Below are 18,868 nucleotides of genomic sequence, written 5' to 3' on the forward strand. Positions count from 1 at the left end.
ATGAAAAAATGCTGTGGGAGCACGTTATTTTTCTAGCACAGTTTTTAAACTCAATGTTGCTTCTAGAACTATGCCATGGAATCAAAATATTTTCTTGAATCCAAGCTGCACTGAATGCCAGAGCAACTCTGACCACAAGGGAGAATCATTCCATGTTTATACACACAGAGATAAGTCAGCCACCTTAAAAATCTCCCTTTTCCTGTTCATGTGATATTTGCCAACATCCATTTCATGGGAGCAGCTGATTTCTCCATGCCATTCCTCAGTGTCCCAACACACAGGACAGAAAATGCACGGTTGCAGAAAATATCTTCCCTTAGATAAGGCTGGGGGAAGTTTCCCCAAAGCCCGTAAAGGTTCCACGTCACCCAATGAACAATAACGTTGTCAGGACTGCTCGTGGGTTCTTCTCAGCAACAGCCCAGACAGCAGCTAAAGCCTCACTAAAGGGGTTTTTCAGCCTAAAATGCCTGGGACCAAACAGAGCCCGGCTGGAGCGTCCCCTGTGCGCTCCCACCGCTCAGCTCCGGTGACAAAGCCCCTGTGTCATTGCGAGCCACACTGCCGGGGAGGAGGGTGGGGTGAAAGAGGAGAAGGGAGGCACACAGGGGGGGAAAAAAAAAAAAATGCAGTCTAGCAAATAGATGCAACCTATAATCCGTGACATTCAGTCCTTCAGCGGCTCCTCCTAAGATAAAACAGCTGCACCGCCTGCCTGCAGCCAACACCAGGGGCAGTTCTGGGTAGGTAAAAAGCTGGGATGGAAATCTGGGCTGCCCTCCTGGATCCTTAATAATGATCACTGTCAACAGCTGAATAAAACACCCGGGCACCCCCGAGCATGTCGTTGTAAGGGTGATGAATTACAAACCGCCTAAAGTAACAGCAAGAAAACACAAAACCTTCAATAAAAATAAGCGGGCCAAAGGCCACGCTGAAATCCGCGAGTGCGGCTCTGATTTCCAAACCTTACGGATTCAAAACAAGGAGGACGCACCAACACTTCACCCTCCATTTACATCAGCACCTCACCATCCTCCTGCCCAGCTCCACTTTCATTATTATCGGGAATAAATCAGATTGACTCAAGACAAGCAGAACGCCTCGACAGCGGCTGGCTCCGGACTCCAGATCCCTCACCCGGCATCCGCACGCAGCATCCTCCATCCGGCCCCCCATCCTCCCCTAGTCATCCTCCCTGCACCCCCATCTCCCATCCCCCCGTCCTCCTCGCCTCAGGCCTCCGCTGCCACCGTGCCCCTCTGCCGAGGGCACCCCCCCCCTCACCCCCCGTCCCTCCCCTCAGCTCGGGGGCCCGCCTCACCTCCAGCTCGGTGTCGCCGGGCTCGGCCACCCCAATGATCTCGCTGGGCAGCTCGGCCAGGTCGGTGACCCGGATCAGCCCGTCGTGCAGGAAGATGGTCTCCTCCTTCACCGACAGCCACTGCGCCGAGTCGGTGGCCGCGGCCGCCGAAGCGGCCGCCGGGGACCCCATGGCGCGGAGGGCGGGGGGGCTCCGCAGGGCTGAGGCGAGGCGGGTCCCGCTACCCGCCCATGGCGGGGGCAGGGCGGGGGCAGGCGCGTCCCCAGCGGCCTGGACGCCGGACAGCCGGGGCGCGGCGGGCAGCAGCGAGGAGCGGCGCGTTGCCACCGCGGCGGCGGCGCTCCGGGGAGCTCCGGGAGCCGCCGTGCCCGCCCGCAGCCCCGCGTCCCGCGCCCGCCTCACACACACCGCTGACAGCGCGACGCCATGTTGGGGGCTGAGGCGCGCCCGGCATGCACCGCGCGGGGAACAATACACCCGGCCCCCTCCCAGCCCGCGGGGCCCCGCCCCTCGCGCCCCGCGGCACCGCCCCGAGCGCCGGGACACGCCCCCAGCGCCGGAGCTCCGCCCTCCTCCGGACGCTCCCGCCGCTCCGGCCGCACCGGCGGTGCTGCCGGCAGCGCCTAATGCGCACCGCATGTGCTCCGGTCAGTGCTCCGCCCGCACCGGGCACGGCGGATCGCCCGCACCGCGGGGAAGGTAGCAACAGCACCGGGAAGAGCGGGTCATTGCACCGGGCGCAGCGCCGCAGCCGCACCGGGAGTGCTCCCCTCAGAGCTTCACCCCGCTCATATCGCACCTCAGCGCCTCACCCGCGCCAGGGAGAGCTGATCGCCCGCACAGCGGGGAGCGCATAAACCGCACCGGGTGCGCTCCCCTCAGCGCCTCAACCCGGGAGCGGATCACCCGCACCGGGTGTTCGCCCCTCAGTGTCTCACCCCGGGAGCGGATCATCCGCACCGGGTGTTCTCCCCTCAGTGTCTCACCCGGGGAGCGGATCATCCGCACCGGGTGTTCTCCCCTCAGTGTCTCACCCCGGGAGCGGATCACCCTCACCGGGTGTTTTCCCCTCAGCGCCTCGCCTCATCCCTCAGGGATTGCTCCCCTCAGCCCCTCGCGGGACGGTCCCCTCAGGGCCTCACATCGCTCCCCTGGCCCTGCCCCGGGGTCTCACCCTCATGCAATGGCCGCTCCCTCAGCCCTTCACCTCCCTCCACCCTTTGCCCAGAACAAGAGCTGCTCCCTCAGTGCTGTTCTCCTCAGTTTCTCTCTCAGCACTCTTGGATTCACTTACTGGGCCCCTCTGAAACTCCCCATTTCCTTCCAGGGCTGGTCCCTCTTGGTCCCTCACGTTCCCCTCATGGTTGTTTCTCCTCTCCCTCAGCCCTGCTCATCCCTATTTTGGCTGTCCCCTCACAGAATGATTTCCCTTTCTCGCTTCTCCTTGCCCCTCTAGGGCTGGTCCCTCTTGGTCCTTCACGTTCCCCTCATGTTTCTCCTCTCCCTCAGCCCTGCTCATCCCTATTTTGGCTGTCCCCTCACAGAATGATTTCCCTTTCTCGCTTCTCCTTGCCCCTCTCTGTCGCCATCTCGCAGGAATCCTGTCACCTCTCAAGGAGCTTTTCCCAAAGAACTCGTGAGCAAGCAGGTATGTCCCTTCAAATATGTACTTCTGGATTTATGGATTCCAGAGGGTGTAAAGTTGCAACACCTCAGTATGTGTGGAAAGAAGGGGATCCAGAGGAAAATTGATCCTTCTTTCTCAGCCTAATTTCACCCTCAGTTCCCTCAGACCTCACCCTGAGCCTGTTCAGAGGCACAAAGTGTCAGAGGCAGCTGTACCTGGATGTTCAGCAAAGGACGTGCTGCCGAGACAAATCATGTTAATGAGAGAGACGTGGTGATAAATGTTAAATAGTTTTAGTGGATAATTGCTGTGGGGATTCCCATTGCAAGTGTCTGCTTTTCATGGAACAGTGACTGTGCACAACTGAGCAGAGATAGAGCTCTATGCATTTATTTACCTGTTTGATCAGATTAAATTATTTAACATATCAGTGCATTATAACAAATGTGCTGTGCTATTGCAGGAAAAGCTTATTCAGAGTTGGAGTAAAACAAGATCTACCACCAGTGCTTTATATCCTATTTAAACCTGGTTGGGAAGAAGCATATTTTTCCATGTAATGGATGATCACTCAACATAGGACCCATGCAAAGCCCTTTTGTAGCACTGATTCAGCAGTGTGAGCACTCACACCATTGTGAAGCTTGTTTTTGAGGCCACTTCAGTTGACACAGGGTTCAGGTAAGTTCAAACAAGCAGTAATTTAGAGGTCTGTGTGATAGCTCTGTGCACTCTTTGGTAGGACATCCCTGCTATTCATGTGCTGGAGAGTAGAAGAGTCTCCAGGCTTGGTTTATTCTAGAAATAGATATTATTTGCCTCTGTGCAGCAGTAATTTCTGATCAGGGAGAGTGTGCAGAGCTGCTATCAAAAGTTTTTATGAGGGAAAAACTCCGTGGACATCTGTTATTTTTGGTCAAGACGTGACAGAACAACGGCTGCAGACGGACCCTGATCCACCCGTGGAAGCCCTGGCTCCAGGGACATCTGTTATTTTTGGCCAAGACGTGACAGAGGGAACAACGGCTGCAGACGGACCCTGATCCACCCGTGGAAGCCCTGGGAGGAGTCAGAAGGGAGGGAACGCTGAGACTGGAAGATTTTATGGCAGGTGGGACGTGGCAGCTGAGTTCTGGCAGGGGAGATAAGCCAGGCTCCTGAAGGTTCCTTGGAGCCAGGGAAAAACTTCTCTCCTGGGGTTGGATTAGTCACAACATTTCAAGGGCAGACAGCCACGGGTGTTACTGTTGTTGTTTTGTTCCCAGCGTGGGAGTTTGACATTGTTTTTGTTCATCCACTCGTGAGAGGAACAGAGGGACAGAAACACAAAGTGTGTGTGCATTTTAGTGGGAGTAGCATTCCACCAAAAAAGCATTCCATGTTTAGACCTTGTGGTACTATCATGGTGCTACTTGAGTGTCTTCCACAAAATCAAGACAAACAGCAGAGCTGGGAGTCAGGTGGGATGTTCCCTTCACAAGCAAGGAGAAGGGCATCAGCAGAAGGGGTTTGCAGTGTTTTCCAGAGGTTTGGATGTACCTGTTCTCCAAAGGGATGTTTCACAGGCTGGGTAACCCAGGCTGCAAATGCTTTGTCTGCAGCTCTTTCCAAGGCCTCCTGGGCTGCTTTGTCCTGGAGGAATGTGGCTGCCACAGCAGCTCCCAGATGGAGAATCCGTGTTTGATGTGGCTGTGGATTCAATCCGCTGCCTTGGGATGCAAGCCAAGGCCTTTTACAGGAATGAGGAGCTGACTCAGGGCCAGGAGAGGCTCTGGAAGCTTCCACAGCAGGTGAGGCACTGAACGAGGTGTGTGGCCACCTTATTCCCTGGCAGGGGCTCTGCTTTGTCCTTTGTCTGGGGGCTGGTGACAGTTTCTCCCAGCAAGGATCCTGATCCATGTGGGTTCCTGTGGGAGGAAACCTGAGCTGCCTCCCGTGAAAACAGCCCCCTTGGCTCTGACCTGCACATTGTGCAGATGTTTTGGAAGTCTTCCTTTTAGCCAAATCTGTGTGAAGACTTCCAAAGCTTCCATTCACCATTTTATAGTTATTGATTTGCTTATTTGGAGTTCTTCTGAATTCTATTGACTTGACAATTCAAAGCTAAAAAGCAGTTATTGAATGAAAACAATGGAATAAAACTGAGAAATGTACCCTGTCCTGCCTCACTGCAGGTAAATAAAATAATTACTGCTAAATGTAATTTCCTAAATTATTTGAAGTTCCTGCCATTCAGGAATTAAGAGTGTATTGTACAATCTATAAACTCACATGGAATGCTGATGTGGCTTCCTACATGGGATTTTCAGCACTAGGGCTGTACTGGATGCAGCAAACTCCATGCAGTTTGCCTGGCATCTGCTGCAGAAGATGTTGTGTAATGGAATGAAAAAAAAAAAAATATAATGTTTGTGTTCTGCCTGTCACCAGCAAATGTCAGCCACTGCAGCTTCAATGTGCAGTCAGAGGGGTACAGCAGCAACTACAAAGAACTCTTGGACTACTTTATGGGATGACTTAAAAACAGACCAGAATAACTTTGTGACACAGATCATCCAGCTGAAGGAATAAAACCCTCAACTTGTAAATAGGTTCCTACAGAAAACCGCTATTTTGCTTCCATTATTTTACTTTCTTCCCTTTATTTTGGAGCAGATGTTGAGTGTTCTTTGATCTGCCTCTGGTGGCAGGATTTTGGGATCAGCTGCTTCCTGTGCAGGTCTCCTGTGTCCTTGTGCTTCTCTGGACATCACAGATACTGAGACTTAGCAGAAGATGCTCATGGGCTGTGGGCAAAAATTCACTCCTGCAAATAGAAATTCCCTATTCCTGCTTGGAATTTGCCTATTATGTAATGGGATTTAAAGCAGCATTGTCTCACCCTTCAGTTTAATTTTACATTAACAGCTATTATGTGTGGAGAGAACTCTTTTCATCCCAAGGCTTTGCTGTGTATCTTTCTGTTCATTTAGAAATGACACTTTCAGTGACCATTGTGGCGCTAAGAAAAGTGTGAAAAAGAAAAACAAGTTGTTATTTTAATGTGGTCTGCACAAACCAGATTTGCAGACCCTGAATCCCAGCTCCTCTGCCTGGTACTTGTTATTTAGGGAGCCCAAATGGCATCATTAATAAGGCCACTACCCAAGGAATACTGGCATTTCTTGGCACATTATCTGGGATTAAAAAATACAGTTTCTCCAAGTAAATCATAAAAAGGACTGAAGTGGAAAAAAAATCAGTGTTTGACAGAGGAGAAGGAAGAAACTAGACAGTGAAATAAAATAATTCCAAACCTCAGAAATGTATTTTAATTGCAAATGGAAACATTCACATTTTTCTCATTTAGAACAGCAATAATTGCTGAAGATTGCAAGGTGGGCTTGAGGGAGGAAGAACAAATAGATGTTTTTGTTAAAATTAATAAGGGTTATAGGAAACAAGAGAATGAATCACTACCTTGCAAACATGGCCTTACTTAAATTGGACAGGAAACAAATGTAAATTATGGAATCACAGAATCTGGGAATCCTGGGATGGTTTGGGATAGAAGGGACCTCAAAGCCCATCCCATTCCACCCCTTGCCATGGGCAGGGATGACTTCCACCATCCCAGGTGGCTCCAAGCCCCATCCAACCTGGCCCTGGACACTTCCAGGGGTGGGGCAGCCCCAGTCTCTCTGCTCAGTCTCTGTTGAATTGTCTTCACCTTTAGGGAGTTTTCTAATCCATTACTATTGCAATTTAACCCTTTCCATTTCCTTTTCTGGCTGTTGCAGACACAGAGAACAGTTTATTTCCTCTCTCTCCTGTTGTCTTCACCCATGAGGGTGTGAGCAGAGTTCCTCCCCACCATCTCTGCACCAAATCATCCCTGTCCTTTCAAACTTGGAAAGTTGGAAGCCTGGTCTTTTCTTTGGGATTTCCTGCTCCCTTGAGGTGCTGGCATTTAACAGTTCTCTCCCAAATTTCAGGTTTTAATTTCTTACTCAGGTTGCCTTTTCTGGAAGTACCTAAATGCTGCCCATCAGTGAGAAAGAGTGGCTGGGAGCTGAGCAGATCCCTGAGTGGTTGTCCTGAATTTTTGAATCTCAAATGTCTCAGAAGACTCATTATTACTATCCAAAAATAGGTAGGTTTAAATACAGCTATTCTGTGCTGTTTTAAAATTCAACCTTTCTGAAAACTGGTGCAGTAACACAAGGGATAAATTAATGGAAAAAGAATAATCTGGTACAATATTCTGCTCAATATTGTAAACATATAAACGTGACAAGGTGGCATCTCTGGCTTCATATTTACCCCATATTTTACTTAAAGTTTTATTTAAAACCCTTTAAAAGAGAAAGTGTCATAAGCTGTTTTTCTCTTAGCCTATCAAGAAATAATTTGAGTGTCTACATTTGTATTTCAAGAATTTTCTCTGGTTTCTCAAGTGAGTTGGTTGAAATACTGATCCTGCAATCCCTGTGTTTGAGGGATTCCATCAAACAGGAATTGGTTCAAACACAAGGGAAATTCCTGTTACTTCACCCTGAACAAGAGCTGTAATGACCAAATTCCAGAATTGATATCCCTGGAAAAGTCCTCTCTCCCCACCCAGACAGCTCCATGCACACATTGGTCAAAGCTGAGATCTGGGCAGAGCTTCACACAATATTTATTTTAAAAGTTCAGTCCTAATCAGAATAAAAAGCTGAAATGTTGACATTTGGAATGTAACATCCCAGGGGGAAAAGTACATTTTGGGACAATTTCCTTTTCCAGGGCCAGGTTGGAGTGGGCTTGGAGAAACCTGGGATAGTGGAGAGTCTCAACAGGACACCAAAGCAAAGAGGGAAAACAGGATTTGAAATGAGGATTTTAAAAGAGGTGGTGTTTGAACTTTCATCATTGTCTTTTACTTGCAATTCCTAAATCAGATCCAAGAGTATGAATTCCCAATTAGCAGGTTTGCACTGGCATTGCAGCACTACCAACCCTTTTTCCTGGCAAGGGAAGGCAGGGCAGTGAATCCCTGGCCTGAGCAAATGTTAGTCTGTGCTGATTTTCTCTTCAGTGGTGACAGGCATTCAAAACAAAGCTGAAACTGAAAGCCACTAATTGAGAGCTGAAGACAAGCTGTGCAAAGTGGAATAAGTGGAATGGTTTTCCTCTGGGAAGAACAATTTTGCTCTCTGTGTGGTGCTGCCTTGCAGCTCTAAGTGCCCCCATCTCCAAAGGTGCTCTTCCCATGGAGCCTTCCTCCCTTTCCTTTCTTTCTTGCAGCATTTCTCTTGTTCTTTCCAGTGTCTCTTTCCTCTATTTCCAGCCAAGAATCTGCTTTTAAAAGAAGAGTAATAACTATTATACAATAAAGTCCCAGCGAGTGAACATGTTGACAGGATATAAATATGAGGGAAACAAACAGAAGAGGCTGGAGATGTGTGCTGTGGTTTGGAATGCTGCTGATTTATGTGAGAGGTGCAGTCCTCTTATGCTCCCTATCACTCACCTATTTTTCCCTATTTTCCTTCCAGCCAGATGGCACAAACCAGGAAAGGCCAAATAATTCATCATTCCACATTCAGGCTGGACTGCCCCCTGGGTGAAACCAGGGTGGTGGCAAATCCTTTCATGCTGCTACAGGCAGGAGAGTTTCTTCCTTTGTGGTGTGGTAGAGGTGAGTTTATGGTGCTGCAGTGAAATGTCCTGTGCTTATAAAATCCTGGTCCTGACAGGGAATGGGAATTGTTTTATAAACCTTCACTTTATGCTTAACAACAGCACAGTGTTTCTTTAAAAGGAACATCACAAAGAGCCTACAGAGAACCAGGAAGAACTAAACTTCAACTAAAATAACCCCACAAACAATCAGTTAATCAACAGGAGAACCAGAGCAGTGCTGTCAGTCACCCAAAGCCACGAGCATCACCCCCTTCATGAGATTATCATTTCCCAGACAGGTGACATCAGCCCAGCCCTCCTCCTGCAGCACAGGGACCACATTTTGTGTGCTGGGCTCCATTCTCTTATCATGTGGCTCTTGATTGGGCCTGACAAACACATCAAAAAGCCATTTTTTAGGCTTGATTACCCAGTCTGCCCAGGCTTGGGGTGGTGGCAATTGAATGACATGAAAAGTTGAAGCTCATGGTGACAGGATGGGAAGAGTGATAGAAATTCTAATGAGAATGATAAATCCCCAGGAGCAGCTGCACTGCCTGGCTCACACTGGGACACCCTTCTCAGGCACTTGTGAAATCAGCAGTTATTTCAAGGGAGCCCAAACCACACAATTTGTGCTGTTATTTGGATTATTTTAATTCTGTTTTTTATTCAAGCTGTCAGGCAGTTTGGGGATTAATGGGTTGTCTGTGTTAGAAGGCAGTTACAGAATGATGAGAGACATTGCCTTGATGAAGTTCTGTTTAATTACAAAGCAGGCAAGCCTTTCCTGGAGTGCTGGATTAAATAAACCACACATTTTTACGCTCAGTGCTTTGACCAAAGCTAGGATTTGAACAAAAAAACCCCAACCCTCTCAAAGTTTCTCTTGCATCAGCAGCTTCAAAAGGCAGTTTTCCTTTTTCTCCCTCTGTGCCCCTGCTCTGAGCACGTGTTTGGCTTTTTTCTCTTCCACAAGCACAAAGCTCCAGGTTTCCAGTGGCCTTTTTGCACCTTGTCAGGCCCCAGGGAAGCCATGTGGGTGATGTTCAGTGCACAGGAGCTCTGCCATGTGCCTCTCCTTTGAGCAGGAGTTGCTTTGCTTTCAGCTCCCTGATCCCACAGGGACATTTGTTCAGGTGTTTGGGTTTTTTTTTTTTCTTGAAGGAAGTATTCTGGTTCCCCACCAATTTCTATGAAATTCCACAAAAGAGATTTTCCTTTCGGCTCAGCAGGACACTCTCACCAGAAGTTTGGATGGTGCTGTCATTTTGAGGGTGCATCACTCTTTTAGGGCCTTATTCTGAAAAATGCCCTTCCTCCCTTGTGAACAAGGGCTGCTTTTGTACATTTTATCTTGGGTTTTATTTCCTCTTGTCCAAATGGCCATTTTGAACAATAGGATCCCATGTAGGGCACATGGTAGCACATGAAAGCCTTAATTTTAAAACCAATTACATCCTAAGGCATCTGTCAGGCCAGTGGAAAACCTCTACATCCACTAGGACTGACAAAATAGATGAAGATGAAATTGCTTCTGGTTTAAACTTTATTTTCTCCATGAGACTTAGAGCCTTTCCTTGTGCTCCTTGGGGTGGCTCTCTGCATCCCACAGACTTGTTCCAATGGATTGGAGAAATCATTTTCCCTTTGTGTGGTTTCTTGTTGTTCTCGTGGCAGTTTTGGACCTGTGTTGGCTGTCACAAGGCCAAAGTGCTCAGCAGATGTAAAACATGAGAATCTGGTTATGATCATCATTAAAACCAATCTGCAGGCAAAGCACCAGGAACTGCTAATTGGACAACTGAAGAAACACCCAATAGCTCCAGAGTTTCTGCATCTTTGAGCTCTGCTGCCCTGTACAAATAAAACAGCCTAAATTCTGCAAAAAATTACATTAAAACTGATAAATAGGACTATGAGAACATTTATTCTTTGTGCCACCTGTGCCAGTCTTCAACACAGCACAACTTTTGTATTTTTTAGTCTGAAATGTAGATATGATCTCATAGAACAAGATCAGATTAATGGGTCAGGTTCCCTCTCAGTGTCAGCCAAGCAGAGACTGCTTATTCTTTTATGTACTTCAGAAAATGGACATAAATTTTCCATTTTCTGAAGTTGAAAACACTTCTTGAGACCAGACATGAGAAAGTATTTCTGCTTTCTGCAGTATGTGAGTGCAGACCTCTCTGAAAGTAAGTGAAAATCAATATTGCTGAGGAAAAAACACTGAATTTCTTTCATCTCAAGTCCTATTTTGACTACTGTGCTTCCTCTCTCCTCATCACTACTACAACTAATAAGTGTTTATGTCTGATGGAGTGTGAACCATGCTTAGGTCAGAGAAGCTGCTGGCTCTGGGTGCAATCCATCATGCAAAGTCATTTCCCCTGAGATAAACACTGAAATAATGGGGGAAAAATAGATAAAGTGAGCAAAAAAAGCCAGCCAGCTGACAAAAATGGGGGTTTTGACTGATAGCTGGGAGAGGGTGAGACTGCTCTGACCTAAACACTCCAAACAACAAACAAATAATTAAAAAGTAACTAAACAAGGATAAATGTCCTGGTTGCTCTGTGTCAAATTCCACATTCAACCATCCCAGACCCACCCTCTGCAGTGACTCAGGCTCTGCCTGACTTTACTCAACCAGTGGCTTCCAGAACAAAACATAACAAGGACTATTATGAATAAGATCCTTATAAAAATAAGGATTTAATTGCTGTAACTGCTTAAGCAATGAGTTGTCAAGTGCTCAGTGCAGACTGCAATGCAGGAGAACTGGAGAAATCCAATTAACAGGTGAATAGTGGCTGGGAACCTCAGTTCCTCTTCCCAAACCAGGACAGGAGCAGGAGCTCTTTATGGTTTATCCATAGGATTGGAATTTATTTGATTATTTATCGAGCTTGTGGGGACATCCACAGTGAATTTCCTTGCAACAGTTCTGAACTCTGAGGAGAGGGAGGGCAAGGATCAGGTGGAAATAGGCTGGGAGAAAATGGCTCAGGCTCTCCTTCATGACAAGGCACATCCTGCAGCACAGATGAACTGAGCAGCCACTCCCTGGACATCTGGGAATTTGGTAAATTTTCCTCACCACTTGGCCCAAAAGGTGTGGGAGTCCCATAAAAGCACCTTCACACTCCAGCCAGAGCATCCTCTCTTAATTAAGGTTAAACCCAAGAGTGTCACAGCTGAAATGCCACAGGTAACTGTGCCATAACTCTACAAACCTGGCACTGGAAAGGACTTTGACTTTGCCTTGCAGATCATCCTGTTTCTCCTGAGGATCCTGGTCCCAGGATTCTCATTCCAGAGGCAAAGGCAGTGGCTGTTCCCTGACCCCACTGCCCACTGTGGCAGCTGGACAGAGCCTCACTGGGCTGGAGCTGCAGCCACCAGGTCACTGCACAGCTGGCAGGTAAAAATAGGTGCCTGGAGATAACAAGGCATCACATCTTATTATCAATTCCCTGGGAAAGCCAACATCCCTCTCTCTTTCCTCTCCAAAGGATGCTTTATTATAATTACATATCACTTTATTAGGCAGCTGAAGCAAAGAGCACATTTGATGCTAATGAAGTGCTGCTGTGGTTGAGGCTGTCACTATTTTTGGAGCTGCACATCTCCAGTACTTTTCATTGGGTGATGGAGGCTTTGGATGTCTCTGGCTTCTTCTGTGGGGGCTGCCCAGGAAAAAGCAGTGACTCAGCGAGCCCAGCTGCAGAACTGTTCACATGGCATGGGAAATGCTGGGGACAGCCAGAACACACACAAAGGCTCTTTATGTGCTGCAAGTTGTGCTCAGGTAGGGGCCAGCATTATCTGGATTAAAAAAATCCCTCTGTGCTGGTCACCTGCACAGGCCTCGTTTTTCCTGGTTTCCATCCCTCACCCTGCAGCTTTTCAAAGAAGGCAGATTGCACAGAACTCAGGGAAAATATTTGGGAGGCTGGAGACAGACACATCACAGCTGATCACTGGCTGCCTCTCCTTTTGGAATGTGAAGGGTTTGCCATCTCCATTTCCTGCAGCAAAGCCTGAGGAGCTGCTCGGCCTCGGGAAGGCAGGATTTGGTGTTCCAATTTCTCCTGCTCCCACATCCCTTGGTGTGACACTGGCATCTAGCTGGGCCAGTGACTCAGCTCAGCCACTGACAGGAGCAGATTCCTCCCTCCCTTCCTCCCCGCCTGGCAGGGTGTGTTACTGTCACCACCTCATCACACAGGTGACAGGAACAGGGCAATGGCAGCACTGCTCCAGACCAGCATCTGCTGATAACCAACTCCCATTTCCACGTCACTTCCTGACAGCAAAGCCTCCCCTCCCAACAAACAAGGTAAATGGTTCCAGGTATCTTCTGATCCACAAAGCAGGAATGTGTCAGAGCAAATAGGAATTCTAGAGAACACCACTGGATCTCCACACCCGACTGGTTTTGGAGCTATTTTGTTACTGCAACTTCCCCACTCCCAGAGGGAAGGGAATGACTGGAGCATTGTGTCCTGCAGTTTTCCCTCAAGAGCACAAGGTGTGACTGAATTTACAATACCACCTGCTCATACAAACTCTTCTGATTCTCCTTGCTAGATGGGGCTTCCCCATTTTGTTGTTCCCACACACAATTTTTTTTTATTTAAGTGAACTTTCCAAGCATATTTGGTTAAGGCTTTTCTTAGACCTACCTTGTGAGTAGCTGGGAGATGTGTACAACCCTTCTGTATCTTTTTAGAGCTGATTTATATCAACAGGCCATTCCCAGAATTGCAGGAGAAACTCCTTTTAACTTAAAAACCTGTGAGTGATCCCATTATCCAGCAAAGCACACACAAGAGAAGATGTAACCAATAACGGACAAAATTCCAGTGCCAGGGAAAATAAAGAACTCAGGGCAGAACACAGCACAGAGCAAGACTCCTCCCAGCCAGGCCAGGAATTGTGCAGGGACACAGCCAGCTCACTGCCTCCCTCTGCTGAGCCCCAGCGATACTTCAGAGAGAATTCCAGGCTGCTTTGGCCTGGAAGGGACCTTACAGCTCATCCTGTCCCAGCCCCTGCCACTTCCACCACCCCAGGATGCTCCAAGCCCCATCCAACCTGACCTTGGACACTTCCAGGGATCCAGGGGCAGCCACAGGGATCCTCTGGGCACCTGTGCCAGGGCCTCAGCACCCTCACAGCGAACAATTCCTTCCCAATACCCCATCGAACCCTACCTCTGGCAGAGGGAAGCCATTCCCTGTCCTGTCATTCCAGGCCTTTCCAGCTCTCCTGGAGCCTCTTTGGACACTGCAAAAGGCTTTAAGGTCTCCCTGGAGCATTCCCTTCTCCAGGCTTACACCCCTCAGCTCTCCCAGCCTGGTAATTAGCAGCAGGAAGATGGTGGGAGTGCCCAGTGCTTTCACCTGACACCTTTAACACCCACCAGCACCAGACTGCAGCCCCTTGCTGCAAACCAGCACTCCACAGGTGTCCAAGTTCTCCCACTGCCTCTGGAGCACTCCAAGCCCAATTCCTCTTTCCCACTAAACATGGCTTCCACCTCAGGGAGGGCTGTATTGCTGTCTTCCCCATCCTGTTTTCATAGAACCTGGATCAATTTGTTGAAATCTTTATTTCTCATCAAGTCTAAAACCCTGTTGGCTACCTCAGCTCAGAAGTACTGGGCAGACAGATGGTGCAGTTACATAAACCTGGATTCCTGCAGAAATCTGGCTAAGGAAGAGCTCCAGAGTGCCAGACTTGGTGAACTGTACATCCCTGCTTTGTGTAAGAGCATTGATTTCTGCTGAGTTCAACACAGCACTAACCTTCTCCACTCTCACTTTCAGACACTTCTATTCTGCAAAACTGTGGAGTATTTCCACCATTTCCACTTCAAAATCAAAGCATAGCTCCTGAAATACCTCTAAGAAGTTATTTACTAGCTGAAGTTCAGCACAGACGTATTTTGTCTTTGATTTTATCCTGCACTGTGTCCAGCATTAGCTGCTATTCCCAAAGCAGAATCTGTTCAGGATCCCTTCCCAGCTCGTTCAGAGTTAAGAAAGCTGAATTCCTATTTATGTTAAATAGTCAAGGAAATCCAACAACCACCACAAAAGTACAACAGCCAAAACTCCTACATCCCAAACTTCTCCAAATTCTGGTCACTTCCTACAGCCCCTCAGAGTCTCACCCCACAGCAACAAGCACTGCCAGAGCCATGAAACACCTGCTGCTACAGACTGCAATGAACACACCACAAATCCTTGCTTTTTTCCCTTGGAGTTTAATGTGGTGCTTGCAGAAGGCTCAGAACACCAATTTGTGAGGATAAACTCCATTTGAGAGAGAGAACGTGGAGCGCAGGTACCCCCGGAGCTGAGGCACCTTCTTGATCCGTGCCAGGATCTGGGAATCCACGGCCTTCTGGTCTGTCTTGCGCTGCTCTGTCAGCTCATATTTCTGCAAAGCACAGAGAACAACATTAAAATCCTGGGAGCAACTGCAGGATCCTTTAGAGAGAGGAGGAACTGCAGGGCAAACCCTGAGTTTTGTTCTTGATAATGGGAAGGTGGTGAAGCACTGAAGCGCTCCTTGGAGCCAACACAGTGACAGCACTTCTTGGTGAAAAAAGACATTTAACTGAGTAATAACTCCTTCTCCTCTGAGAAAAATCCCAAAAATTAAAAGGGGTGGGGGTTACATAATTTTAATACCATCACCTCACTTTATTTATGCCCACTTAAAATCCACCTGTTTTTTTTCCTGCTAATTCCCTGTTTCCAGCTTAGCCTGGAGCATTGGGAAAGAAGGCACCACCCCGTCCCTTACTTCTTTCTCAGTGTCAAATATCTCTCCTTCCTGGTGCTTGGGCTTCCTCAGCCTCTTCTTCTTGAAGTAGGAATCCGTGAGATGCTTGGGAATTTTCACCCCAGTGAGATCCACCTTTGTGGATGTGGCAATAACAAATTTCTGGTGGGCCCTGCGCAGAGGGACACGGTTGACAGCCAGGGGGCCTGAAGGCAGAGAAGACAAGAGAGAACAAGGTCAGCTTTTCTGCTGAAAACCACTGCCCTGAAGCTGTATTTTTGTAGCCTATGTGATGACCAGTTCCTTCAGAGTTGCCTACAGAAAAAAAATCAACACTCAAAGCCCTCTAGAAATACAAAAATCTCCTTCCTGAGCTCTTCCAGACAGATCATGAAGCTTAATTATGTCCCCTCTACTTCCCTGCAGTCACAAATGACAGAATCATTAAGGTTGGAAAATATTTCCATGACCATCAAATCTGACTTTTGAGATTACCACCTTGTCAACTACAGCAGAGCACTGTTCAACTGTTCCCTGGACACCTTCAGGGGTGGCAACTCCACCACAAAACGTGATTCCCCACTGATGTGCCAAATCAAACACATGCAGATCTGTTGTGCTACTGACCCCAGAGACAAACTTGAACGTAAAAGACCCAAAGAACCCCCCAGAATAAAAACACCATGTTTAAATAACATTTTTACCTGTAACAAGCAGAAGGCCAGTATCAAGCTGCTTCAGGAACACAACACGCTGTAAAGAAATGAGATGGGACATCAATCCTCAGTCCCAGTGCTCCCATACCACAGCCAAACTGGGATTGTGCCTCTGTTACTGGTACAAGCACTGGCAGTGCTCCAGATGTGGGTCAGCTGTGCCACCTGAGGAGCTGCCACGTTCTGATCCCAGCTCCAGCACCTCCAGGTGCCTCCTCTCCAGCCACGTGTGACTCTCCATGAACTTTATCTCTGAAGTCTAAGCAAAGCCAATTACTCCAGTTTTACTTTTCCCCATCCCAGCACCCAAATCCTTTGTATGAGTTACAGGCAGGAAGTGGATAAACACCACAAGGACTCTAACTCCACACAGTCAGAGCCATTCCCCAGTTGTGTTTTGTTCCTTCTGGTCAAGGTTTTCTTCTCTGCCAGCATTCTTTATGGAATCATGAACGTCAAAGACATTTGAGAAAATAAAGGATACCAGTTGTGTTGGTGACCACCCTGAGGATGGAAAATTCAATTTAACAACCCATTATATCCTGGTAATTAAATTAAGAATGAAACTCTGATTTTTCCTTTGCAGTAACTGCTGTAGGACAAAGTTTTGTCTTTGCAGGAGCAGCAACAGAAACAGGCACTGGCTTTGCTTTGCAGCAAAACTCTTTGCATTGTGTCCAAGCAACCAGCTGAGCCTGTTTTACTTCCAGCTCTGCTCAGAACAACCTGAATTTACAAACATTTCACCCCTGCCTCCCCTAAAGCTGGACAAGGAAAACACCCAGACAGAAGTCACAATTTACACCCAGTGGCCCAGCTGGGAGATTCAGGGTGTCTGAAAGGCTGCCAGGCCCCCGGGAGCAGGAGCTGTGCCCACCTTGCCGCGGTGCCGGCCGGTGAGCAGGATCAGCACGGTGCCGGGGGTGATGGACGCCCGCAGGCGCCGCTTGTGCTCGCAGAACGGCTTCTTGCCGTGGCTCAGCAGCTTCCGGGGAACGTCCTCCGTGGGGTAGTACCTGGGCTGGGAACACAGGACAAGCATCTTGGACCACCCGTGTGTCTCACAGCACAGCAACTCCTCAAAAAGGGCACCCCTATTTCCCTAAGTTCAGCTTTTCTGATTTCTACTCAGACAATGCTTGGGAACAGAGTGAATATTTTGGAATATTTTGCGTTTGGCTCTGTATTTGTTTGTGCTTCCATCTCAGCACTGCAACACATTGGACAGAGAATTCCTACCCAGATTCCCACCACCTCCCACAAACGCTGGGTCTGTACTCACAGAAAGCACAGCACAGGCTGAGGCCCTGCATCACCCCAGCCTAAAGCCCCCTGCACCAAACCACGAGCATCCCAGTGCTTTTCCATACCATCTTCCGGATTTTAACCACCCGGCTGCCTCCATTCTTGTCTCCACCCACTGGCTTAGTGATGGTGGCACGGGGCATCTCCTTCTTCTTCTTCTCTATCTGTGTGCAAAGAACAAGGAAAACTCAGCACATTTCAAACCAAAGGCACCACGATAAACCCATTATTTCCCCAGTGCTCCCCACCCTACCTTTGTCTCTGGGGCCGTGTACTTGCGCTTGTACAGGGCTTTCCTGGCGTACATGGCAGAGCGGGAATACCTCCCGATGCCCCGGGCCAGGACGGGGTTGCGGCTGGCATGGTACTTCTTCACCCTCTTCTTCTTGTCCCCTGCAGCTTTCTGGATCGGCTTCTGCTCCGCTGGCTTCTTGTCCCCTGCCTTCTTCTTGGCCGGCTTCTTCTCAGCTGGCTTCTTCTCCGGCGCCTTCTCGCCCGCCATCTGCGATCACAGACAGCAGGGTTTAGGGCTCGTTACAAAGCACAGAAAATAAAAATAAAAGAATCCAAACCATCCTTCACACCTTTCTAGTAGCTGTCAGCCACCTCCTCCAGCCATAGCTGACCAAGCCCTGCTCCCTGTGCGCCTCTACACCACTTAAGCTGCTCCTACGCGCTGGCTACAAGCGCTCCTCGGTGGGAAGCCCGAGGACACGCAAACACATCCCGAGCCTGCAGCCGCCTCTACCCCGGCTCGGGACTGCCCCGGCACCGCTGCGCTGCCGGGCCCTGCCCCAGCGGCCTGTCCCGTCCGGCCCCAGCCCAGCTCCCGGGAGGCTCCTGCGCGGCCTCCGCATCCCGCCGCGGCCTGGCCCGCTCGGACGGGCGGCACTCCCGCTCCTCCCCACCCCCGCGCCCATCCGGGCCCCTCCGCCGCTCCCCGTGGCTGCCGGGCCGCGTCTATGACAGCGGCGGGGCCGCCGGCGGGAGGATGGCGGCGGATGGAACGCCGCGGGCCCGGCGCCGATGGCAGCAGCTCCGCCATCCTCACCTTCCGGGGGAGCAAAAGGGACTCACATCCGGGTGCGCGGGCTAAGGACAGCGCGACGTGTGACGTCAGCGCGCCGCGCGGGGCAGCATGGGACTCGTAGTCCGGGACCGTCCGGTCTGCCCGGGGCAGCCCCGGGTCACCAGCGAGGGGGACACCAGACCCCGCGCTCCCTCCGGGGGCTGCGGGACCCCCGGCCCGGCGAGCGGCCCCGCCGCGCCGCCGCCGCTCAACCCTCGTCCGTTCGGGGCTCGGCCGGCTCCGCGCCCTGCCCCGTGCGAGGGCGAGGCTCCGGTGCCACCGCGCTCCGGTGCCGGGGGGCCCGCAGCCCCCCGGGCGGAGCGGCGGCGCGGGGCGGGGCGCGGCGCGGGGCGATGACGGCGCGGGCGGTGACGCGG

General features: G+C 49.8%; 2 protein-coding genes across 5 annotated transcripts in view; both read right to left on the minus strand.

The window, feature by feature from the left end:
• HECTD4 (HECT domain E3 ubiquitin protein ligase 4) overlaps nt 1–1,780 on the minus strand; it is a 65,788-nt gene extending 64,008 nt beyond the window's left edge. For all 4 annotated transcript variants that reach the window (XM_041410092.1, XM_041410090.1, XM_041410091.1 and 1 more), the window contains exon 1: nt 1,328–1,780. In XM_041410092.1, the coding sequence (XP_041266026.1) occupies nt 1,328–1,498 (171 nt within the window). In that variant the 5' untranslated portion in view covers nt 1,499–1,780. The remainder of the gene's footprint in view (nt 1–1,327) is intronic.
• Nucleotides 1,781–14,509: 12,729 nt separating this feature from the next.
• RPL6 (ribosomal protein L6) lies at nt 14,510–18,491 on the minus strand. Its single transcript, XM_041410396.1, has 7 exons — nt 18,474–18,491; nt 17,676–17,924; nt 17,488–17,586; nt 16,995–17,138; nt 16,106–16,154; nt 15,423–15,607; nt 14,510–15,053 (listed from the first exon to the last, which is right to left on the minus strand). The coding sequence occupies exons 2-7, from the start codon at nt 17,922–17,924 to the stop codon at nt 14,901–14,903; spliced, it is 879 nt and encodes a 292-aa protein (XP_041266330.1). The 5' UTR covers nt 18,474–18,491; the 3' UTR covers nt 14,510–14,900.
• Nucleotides 18,492–18,868: the final 377 nt, after the last annotated feature.

The sequence above is a fragment of the Onychostruthus taczanowskii genome, unplaced genomic scaffold (assembly GCF_017590055.1).
Source record: "Onychostruthus taczanowskii isolate IOZ18803 unplaced genomic scaffold, ASM1759005v1 scaffold32, whole genome shotgun sequence".
NCBI classification, from domain to species: Eukaryota; Metazoa; Chordata; class Aves; order Passeriformes; family Passeridae; genus Onychostruthus; species Onychostruthus taczanowskii.

Bases quoted from the DNA above. Each gene is read 5' to 3' on its own strand.
- RPL6 (XM_041410396.1), bottom strand. From the start codon at position 17,924: ATGGCGGGCGAGAAGGCGCCGGAGAAGAAGCCAGCTGAGAAGAAGCCG. The intron at 17,139-17,487 runs GTATGGAAAAGC...CTGTGTTCCCAG, and splicing joins TGGTTAAAATCCGGAAGATG to CCCAGGTACTACCCCACGGA. The intron at 15,054-15,422 runs GTAAGGGACGGG...TGTGCTTTGCAG, and splicing joins TATTTGACACTGAGAAAGAA to AAATATGAGCTGACAGAGCA.